Source organism: Haplochromis burtoni, unplaced genomic scaffold, assembly GCF_018398535.1.
Source record: "Haplochromis burtoni strain Fernald_Lab_line unplaced genomic scaffold, NCSU_Asbu1 Contig_104, whole genome shotgun sequence".
In the NCBI taxonomy this organism is placed as follows: Eukaryota; Metazoa; Chordata; class Actinopteri; order Cichliformes; family Cichlidae; genus Haplochromis; species Haplochromis burtoni.
Window position 1 is genome coordinate 350171 of NW_024582465.1, and position 9191 is coordinate 359361.

The 9191-nt window shown below is 40.0% G+C and overlaps 1 protein-coding gene across 1 annotated transcript in view; it reads right to left on the reverse strand.

Moving 5' to 3' along the window:
• The window catches only part of plxnb2b (plexin b2b), a 28949-nt gene that overhangs the window by 4473 nt on the left and 15285 nt on the right, over positions 1-9191 (reverse strand). Inside the window, exons 13-20 of the mRNA XM_005927791.3 lie at positions 8150-8306; positions 7219-7319; positions 5707-5791; positions 5144-5295; positions 4728-4888; positions 1665-1812; positions 1413-1477; positions 1209-1284 (exon numbers count right to left, since the gene is read on the reverse strand). Coding sequence (XP_005927853.3) covers positions 1209-1284; positions 1413-1477; positions 1665-1812; positions 4728-4888; positions 5144-5295; positions 5707-5791; positions 7219-7319; positions 8150-8306 — 945 coding nt within the window. The remainder of the gene's footprint in view (positions 1-1208; positions 1285-1412; positions 1478-1664; positions 1813-4727; positions 4889-5143; positions 5296-5706; positions 5792-7218; positions 7320-8149; positions 8307-9191) is intronic.

The window sequence follows — 9191 nt, forward strand, 5'->3', positions numbered from 1 at the left end:
AAAAAAAAAATCAGGTAATTCTTTGTTTTTACATTAATCAGGTCCCTATCAGCCCAAATAGCAAACAGAAGTTAAAAATGCATGCCATGAAAGAGTTTGGGTCTTGGGAGGTTAAGCTAACATTCACATAAATTCATACGCCAATGAATGCATCGGAGAGCACCTTAGGGTTAGTATCTTGCCCAAGGATATTTAGCCTGCAGACAAGGGCAGCCAGGGATCAAACCACTAACCTTCCAATCAGTAGATGACCTGCTCTATCTCCTGAGCTACAGCCACCCCAAGCAGGCTAGGCTAGGCAAGGCTTTAGATTTTGTTGCAAGAGAATGCTGTCATCTGACCTACTTCAAAATTGGCTGAGGTATTACTCGAGTAATAATAATAATAATGGACTGCATATAGCGCTTTTCGAGATCCTCAAAGCGCTTTACACTATTCATTCACTCTCACATTCACACACTGGTGGAGGCAGCTACCGTTGTAGCCACAGCTGGCCCTGGGGCAGACTGACAGAAGCGAGGCTGCCATATTGCGCCATCGGCCCATCACCAGTAGGCGGTAGGTGAAGTGTCTTGCCCAAGGACACAACGACCAAGACTGTCCGAGCCAGGGCTCAAACCGGCAACCTTCCGATTACAAGACAAACTGCCAACTCTTGAGCCACGATCGTGCCAAGATCGTGGCTCAAGAGTTGGCAGTTTGTCTTTAGAAAGGAAATACCTTTTTCTTAACTTATTATATCAATAACTAAGTCCCCGGGGGCATTTGGTTAAAAAAAACAAAACCAAAAACCCAACAATCTTAAATGTGTTCAATACCCACACTCGAGGGATGTTAAAAATCATGTTTTGGATGATAATCCAAGACTGAAACCTTAAGGATTGCAACATTAACAGCAAGACAAGATTTTATCCCAGAGCTGTAAAAGCATTAAATGCTGCATTGTCCACATGATTGTGCTGTGTGCAATGGAGGGTTTTGCAGTTTAGGTGAATGGAGAAAAGTTGTTTTTTTTTCATCTCTTATATAGTTTTATGCAATTTACAGATTTAGTTTTATGACTGTTGTGAGTGATCTCTGCACTATAGACATTGCACTTATTAACTGCACATGTTACAGTGACAATGAAGATATTGAGATATATCTATTGATATATCTATTGATATATCTATTGTGTTCCATTCAAAAATGACAGATGTATTCCTTACCCGTGACACCTCTGCCAAGTGAGTGTTCATGTCCTGGTCGCTGACAGATACCATCTGCCTGATGCCCTTGTAGTAACTAAACACACAGACACACACATAAAGAGTAGACAAGAGGTGGTAATTGCTCCATTATGTTAACTGATATTTAAAAAAAGGTATTACAGTCTCCAATGATAACAGATGGAAAGTGCTGCCAGTACTTACTCATCTACCATCTTCTTATAGGTGGAGATCTCCTTTGCATAGAGTAGTTTGTTACTTGGCGAGTCCTAAAGGGGGAGGGATACAACTCAGTGAAAATGGCACTTTAAATTAACGTGCCTATAACCTTTTCACATAATCAAATTTGTTCTCATCTTCTGTCCATCTTTTCACCCATCTTCCTTTTTTCCTCCTCACTCCTCCACCTCATATTCTCCCACCCCTCCCTCCTCTTGTCCATTCGTTTCCACTCACCCGGCTGAGTTTGTGCTCACTCTTGGTGCAAGCATCCATAAAAGTCTGGGCGATGACAGAGAGTGAGGCGTCCACCACTTCAGACACGTGGACGTCAAAGATGAAGTGGGGATTCTTGAGGATGTTCACCCAGAACCGCAGAGGCAGGCTGCACGGGTATTAAAAAGAGGGGCAAGAAATCAGTCTATCATCACTGGTTGTTATCGGTATTATTGTTTCAGAATGGGGGGGGGGTGTCTCATCAACCGCATTACATCCATGAATTAATTTAAGTCAGGGAGGCATTTCATTTCATGTGTGAGAGCACTTGCCTGAGGTGCAATTGAGTGCAGTACAAGATAATAACAGCGGTGGAGAAAAGCCTTTCGTGTCGGTGTCAGTTTATTCAGAACAATACCCTTGACTGTCAGTTTATATTACTGTTTCACACGATGCTGACCTCTGTGAGAACTATTGCTGTTCACAGAAAATTAAATGAAAAAGAAAAAAAATTATCTCTGAAGACTTTTTTTTGACAACTAAAGGGATCTGCACAAAGCAACATCCAATGACGCTTGTCTACTCTAACAAACAATGATTAGAAATGATAAAGCAGCTGACCTCTGAGGTTCCTCTGCAGCCTAACAACTTAAAGCCCAGACTACATAATGCAATGCTCGAACGGTCTTGCTAATTTCCCCCCTGAACGGAAAAACAAACTCCACAGACTTTCTTCCAAACTCATATCAGCTTTTACATTCAAAAGAACAACCAAATACAATAGTTTAGGAAAAAAACTCCTCCCCAATCGGTGAGAACGTCTTCTGCCATCTGAGAGAAGAAACGCACCGCATAAAATTCATACTGGTTTGGTAATATCTCCAGGGAAGGCTGCCGTGAGAATACAATGGAAGCATAAAAATAGCAATGTTGTCATAATCACAGAATTAAATTAGCTTGGGACATAATTACCATGTTTGTTTGTTGTTATGCCTCATACACACATTCATATTTAGTACATGGCCCTCAGTTGATTTGATAAACAGAACGGGCGGATGCAGAGTGTGGTGTGGAGTGTAGTAAGTAATTAAATCGCTCATCTTCTGTCCTTGTGTGGCTGCTCTCTTGCCAGCCTTGCGTCAATCACCGGCATCTACATGCAACACGTCGTCTTGTATGCTTGAGCCTTAGCCGACGTGACACTAATTTATGCACTTAAATGTCACATGGGAGCAGGGGGATTGCAAATGCAAACTAAGTAAGTTGAAATTGGGCATTTGTATTCTGTCCATTCTGGGATAAGTAAGTTTTATTTCTTGGAGAGTTACAGTGTCTCAGGCAGTGGGATTTCTGTTGGTGGGAATGAAATCGGATAGCAGTGTTTGTGTGGACTGGTTGTGAAATTGTATACCACAGTCGTATCTAAATGAGAGGTCCTTGTATTTCATTCAAGATGCATTTTTTCCATACTATGCCATACTTCTGCACCACTATAGTTAAGACGAAATTATCCTAGAAAGCTGCTCTTACTATTTTACATTTTCGGGAGTTATAGCTACTCATTGGTTTTCTGATTTAAATTAAAAAAAAAAACAACCTGTATCTAATGGAAAGCATTAAGATTAACTGAATCATCCAATCAGTTTGGTGCTCAGATGGTTCCGGTCTGAAGAGGAAAGAGGGGGAAAGCAAATACTTTCCCCCTCTCCCGGCAAAAATGGCAATAATACATGAACAGTCCAAATTTGGGAGAAAATATTGATTCAATTTTTTTATAATTAAACTGAAGATGAAAAGATTTCCCATAGTCCACTAATACAACATGTTACTTTAAACATTTAGGTAAAAGGTACTGTCAAAATGTATGAAACTATCTGCATAATTTCCTGTTCTATTAAGGAGGGAACAAGATGTAGTAATTATACACATTTGGTTGAAATACCGTTAATGGTAAATGGCCTGTATTTATATAGCGCTTTACTAGTCCCTAAGGACCCCAAAGCGCTTTACATATCCAGTCATCCACCCATTCACGCACACATTCACACACTGGTGATGGCAAGCTACATTGTAGCCACAGCCACCCTGGGGCGCACTGACAGAGGCGAGGCTGCCGGACACTGGCGCCACCGGGCCCTCTGACCACCACCAGTAGGCAACGGGTGAAGTATCTTGCCCAAGGACACAACAACCGAGACTGTCCAAGCCGGGGCTCGAACCGGCAACCTTCCGATTACAAGGCGAACTCCCAACTCTTGAGCCACGATCGCCCCAATTAATAGCAAGTGGGGAAAAATGCCTCTCAGGGAAGGAAACATCAACAACAATGAACTAGCTGCTAATGACCATCTAACATCCCTTAATGGCAAAGGCTGATATCTATATTGACTACATGGAGCATAGAGCCACAGAGGAGCACTCTGTGATCTCCACCCTTTTCCATGCTCTGATTGCAAGGATTGGAAAACTTCTTTAGGACCTAAACCTATTTGATCAGTGTGTTACGTCCAAAATATTATACAGATAAAACCCTTGAGAATGACCCCAAATCCACTTTTTAAATTGTCCTCTAGTAAATAAAAAAATAAATCCCAGGCACAGATTCTTCTGTTACTCTAAATCTTAGACAATAAATTGCTGCAGTGGAAAAACTGTGATATATTCTCTGATACTGATGCATAAAGTAGGTCATAGAAAAAAATCCTGGCAAATAAAAACAAGATTTTTATTTTACATTGCAACACTTGGAGTGGGTTCCTGTGTTTAAAAGAGCTTAAATTTGCTTTTCAGGTGAGAATAAAGTTTAAGTGGCTATCTCCTGTACTTATAAAGTTATGCGGGCCCATAAAATCTGGAGAAAAATAGTACTTTATATGTACTTTAGGGGACAGTAACAAAGAAATAGTTATTGTCTGATGCTTATTCTGAGGGAGTCATGTGGACTGATTGATTTCATGGAATGAGGCCGGAAACAAATACTTTTGTACTTTTGATACTTGGAGTACATCCACATACTAACATACAGCATACAAAAAGGAACTCTGAGAGTGATCATTAGTGTACGCAGTCGACCTGTTGTTTTACCTATTCGTCTTCCAGATATGGATAGTCTCCTCATCCACATTGTTGTGTTTCAGCGCTTGCTCATCCAGGAAGTCGAAGAAATATTTGACAGCTGGTGGGACCACTGCCCCAGAGCACAGCACGCTGCGGAAGAAGTCATCCACAAACTGCTGCAGTGTTCCCTGAAAGGGGCCACAAATAATGTGAGACAGGGCAGAGACACAAAGCGCAGCCAGAAATACCAGAGGCACAACTATTTGCAAGGAGAGTATAGCTATTCAAGTTTTTACTGTGCATTTTCGGCTCATTCCAAAATAGCTTTAACTTGGAAAAACCTTGGTTTGTAAAGCAGAATTTTACTGTTTAGTTGGTGTAACAGTGCCCTATTTACTGTAATAATAGGGCATAATAATTGCATAAATGTTTTTTTCTTGTACCTTTACGGAAAGGAGTCTTGTTAGATAGATCTCTGTAATGGCTTTGGTCATCGACTTGTCCTTTATGCTTCCTCGTTTAGATTTGGTCTCATCCAGTTCATCTGTTGGCCTCACCAAGTGAAACACTTTATCATCTTCCAATAAAGCATTTCCTATTGGAGGAAAACACTGGTGTAAACTTTCTTTTGACGATTCTGCTTCTTATTTATTCATGCACATGCTTACAGAAAACATTCAGATGATTAAAATTAAAACATGAGAGGGTGTGTCTACTGAATTTGAATGAGACTATCCAAGAAGAAATGCTAAACCATCAAATACTCTCAAATGTACATAAAAAAGCTGAAGATAAAAGGACATACTATTTCTGCATAATCTCAAAGCGTGTTATACATAAAACAACATGTATTAGCATGTTAATTGGTCGTGGGAATATGGACAAAAACCCTGGAGAAACAAAACAAAAAGGCAGGAACTCTCAAGTACACATTTCATCTGTGTCCTTCTGGGTTCAACACGTGTGTGTTTATGTGCACGGTATGCGTGTACTTAGAGATACGTACGCTCCTCGTGGTTTTCCTGATTCTGGTCATAGTTCTGTTGCGTGTGCTGCACTTTGGACAAAACTAATGTGGCGTTATCCCGCACCTGGAATGTACAGTCAATCATTTTGTTAGATGACAACACACACAATGATGCAAACTTAACACACCTTTGAATTTAATAGCTACTGTGACTGTGGTCAGCAGTGCCTTTTAGCACCCAGATCTAATTCCTAATCAATGCGAATGAGCGGACACGAACAGTGAGTCTTTATTGGGATATTTACAGGCCATTTTCTTTGGCGTCAACCTATTATTGACCCCACAAATACTGTGATTAGCGCTACCCTGACACAGCCAATGAATCTATAGGAGCAGGTCTGTTGTCTAAGAACAACAGCGAGACAGCAGGTAGGATGAAAGAAACTCGAGCACCTTTAAAAGAGGCGGATTTAAGTGGCTGAAAAGCAGAACAGGTAGGGGATATTCACGAGTGACCTTTATTTTCTGTGGATCAATACAGTGCCAAGAAGATTTAGTGGCATTCTGTCACCACTGAGAGCCAACAAGACCAAACAAAGAGAAAGCTATGGGACTCGCAGGTAAGAAATTAAAATTTGTAGGTGATAAAAACAAAAAGTGAAGAATTTTATTACAGTGCTATTGTATAGCATATTCTTTGGGGCCAACATTATCGTAAATGATCTATCTTGAACACCTATACACTCCATGAAAGTTAATGATGAAATCTTTAAGCAGCACTTTAAGGATAAAAGCTTTTTTTCTCTTAGCTTTTACACAGCTTAGTAGTTACTGGCATAGAAAGGAGAGTGAAAACTCTGTGATGGTTGTTGGACTTGAACTAAAGAGTCATATAAAAAGATAAAAGGAAGCTTCCAATGTTATCCTTGAGAACATATCGCACATTTACTTTCTCTTGCTATGGTATTTCATACATATTTTATAAAAAAGAAATCTTAATCTTGTTTCCTCAGGTAGGGTCACATGTGAGCTGTTGCATGACTGTAATTTTATATGGTTTGACAAAACATCACATTACAATGTGGCTTTGTAAGCAGAAAGCTGTGTCCTTGCCATACATCTTGCTAATTTTTTTTATTGCAGAAAATACTTGGAAGAAAAAACTAAAATGGCTTAATGTAGGATTGCATAGAAAGACATAACCAAGAGAAGAGACTTCTAGTATGCAAAGATACAAGTATCAGCAATTTATTTTTACCTAAAGGTAAGTTTAAATGCTTATATATAAATAAGTATTTATATGTATACTATTGTTTATACTGAGAGATTAGGTATAAATTGGTGGTAAAAAAGTAAGGTAAATAAACATTTTGTTATTGTGGAAAAAAAAGAAAAGAAACACATATAGAAACTCTACATATAAATTACATTATACATTCGAACTGAATGCACATTAAATGGTCATTGATTTACATCAGATACTGAACCCCAGTCATTTGGTTTTGTAATTTCAATTCTTATTACTCCATAGTAAATTTTTGCAGTACTCACGTTGTAGTGTGCCAGAGTATTGATGCGTTTCCACCTGCCTTCTTTCTGGGAGGTCAAGTCCAGATCCGACAAAATCTGGCCCGTTGAGCCAGGGCGCCACTCTGTGATGAAGGCAGGATGAGACAGTTATTCAAAACGCAAGTTATCTCTGCTGTGGGAGTAAAACATTTCAAATAAAATACTTTTTTATATTATTTCAATTACTTTTATCCTGGGATGCGGCTGTCCTGTGGTTACACTGTAATAATGTGATCTTTAACAAATGCAGCTATCTGCTCAGTTATCTCTTGGGATTTAATGATGCATTTATTAAATTCGCCTGTTAGCTATATGGCTGAACTCGGGTGAAGAAGTCACATGTCAGTAGTTTCTGCATAATTGAAACATAATAGAAAAGTTTGCACCCAAACACATTCTGCATAACTGAGCCCACCACCGTCTGCATTTCATTTACAACTAAAACCAAATACAAGGCAGTTAGCCTGAAAGAAAATAGATCTCTGCTTATCTAAAATGTATAAAGGAATGAGATCTACAGCGTGCGTGGGAATAAAAAATGACTTTGAAGTTAGAAAATGTCTGTGGAGCTTTAGCCTTTCAAGTCACTCCCCAAGGTTTCTGATTACAGTAGTGAGCATAGCTTTGTTTAGGGATGAACGATTTCTTCATGTTGCTGACAATGAATAAATTCTAAGCTAAGTTGGTTTCTTTTACTCCACAAACTGAAATAAAAAGCTGTTTTATTAAAATAATAAAATATACTGAATACATGTGAAATGAAATAATTATTCACCCTCTCAGATAACTCACTTCTCATTTAATTATGAATTAATTTCACTTAAGACTGAAAAAACAGTTACATTATTTATCATTACTAGACGTTCCTGCTTTAGTTCATCTGCTTTTTTTTAGGTGGCCGTCATTTACTCACCCAGGGTGACGCTGTCGACTTTGGGCCGCTGGGAGTATGGCAGGTTCCTGTACACCTGCTCGATGATCTTCTCTTTCACCTGCGAGATGGTGTCACAGTTCAGCACCTTGACGGGCGTAACATCCGGCCCCTCGCCTTGAACCAGCACTTGCAAGGTCTGACAAACAGAATCGCACATTAATACCTCACGCTGATAACGCGCACCTACGTTAATAAAATACAAACATGCAGAGATATTCAAACATGGTCAGAGCACCCAGGCACCCACCCACGCCAAGTTCTATTTGGATGTTGTTGTCACAGCAACAGGGCTTTATAAGCACACAGGCACACACACACATTGGTGACACCTGACAGGACTTTTGGCCAGCTAATGACCAAAGCTCAGCAGGAGCCAACTGACCCGCCTCGCCTCTCACATCCAATTCTGTTAGAAATAACTGACCATTCAACGCTTTCAAATGTGAGCCAGGGAATACACTCACAATGGCAACCCTATCAGCCCAGCTGCATATAAAATGCATAAGAGTAGCACACTGTAAATTTAAGCCAGTAGGAAGCAATGCATCTGCTTTTGAAATCTGTCAAGCGTTTTTTTTCCCTCCTCCCTATGTAATTCAATCACAGAAAGCAATCCATCACAGAAGGAGACGTGTAACTCACGCTAATTTGATAATTGTCCTCGACAACGCCATTACCCATGGGTCTTTTTATTTGTGCTGACTTTAACAAAAAACAGCTGGGTTCATATTAGCTTCCATTACCGAGACACAATATCAAAACGAGACACACGGGCATTTCCTGACTCCTGAAAGCTGACTAAATGGACGGAGAGCAGGTGCAGGCTGCGAGGTTGAGGGGAGGTTGTGGAGGTGGCTTGTACTCCATACTTGTTCCCACTTGTAGGACTTTAACCTAAGCCACACATTTCCCTGCTACGCTGGATTGTGTTGGCTGTGTCATTTCTGAGCTGAGAACATTGACACTGAAAATGGATGTCACACAAAAGCGGGCAGTCGCCTCAGGGCTTTTTTTTTTTTTT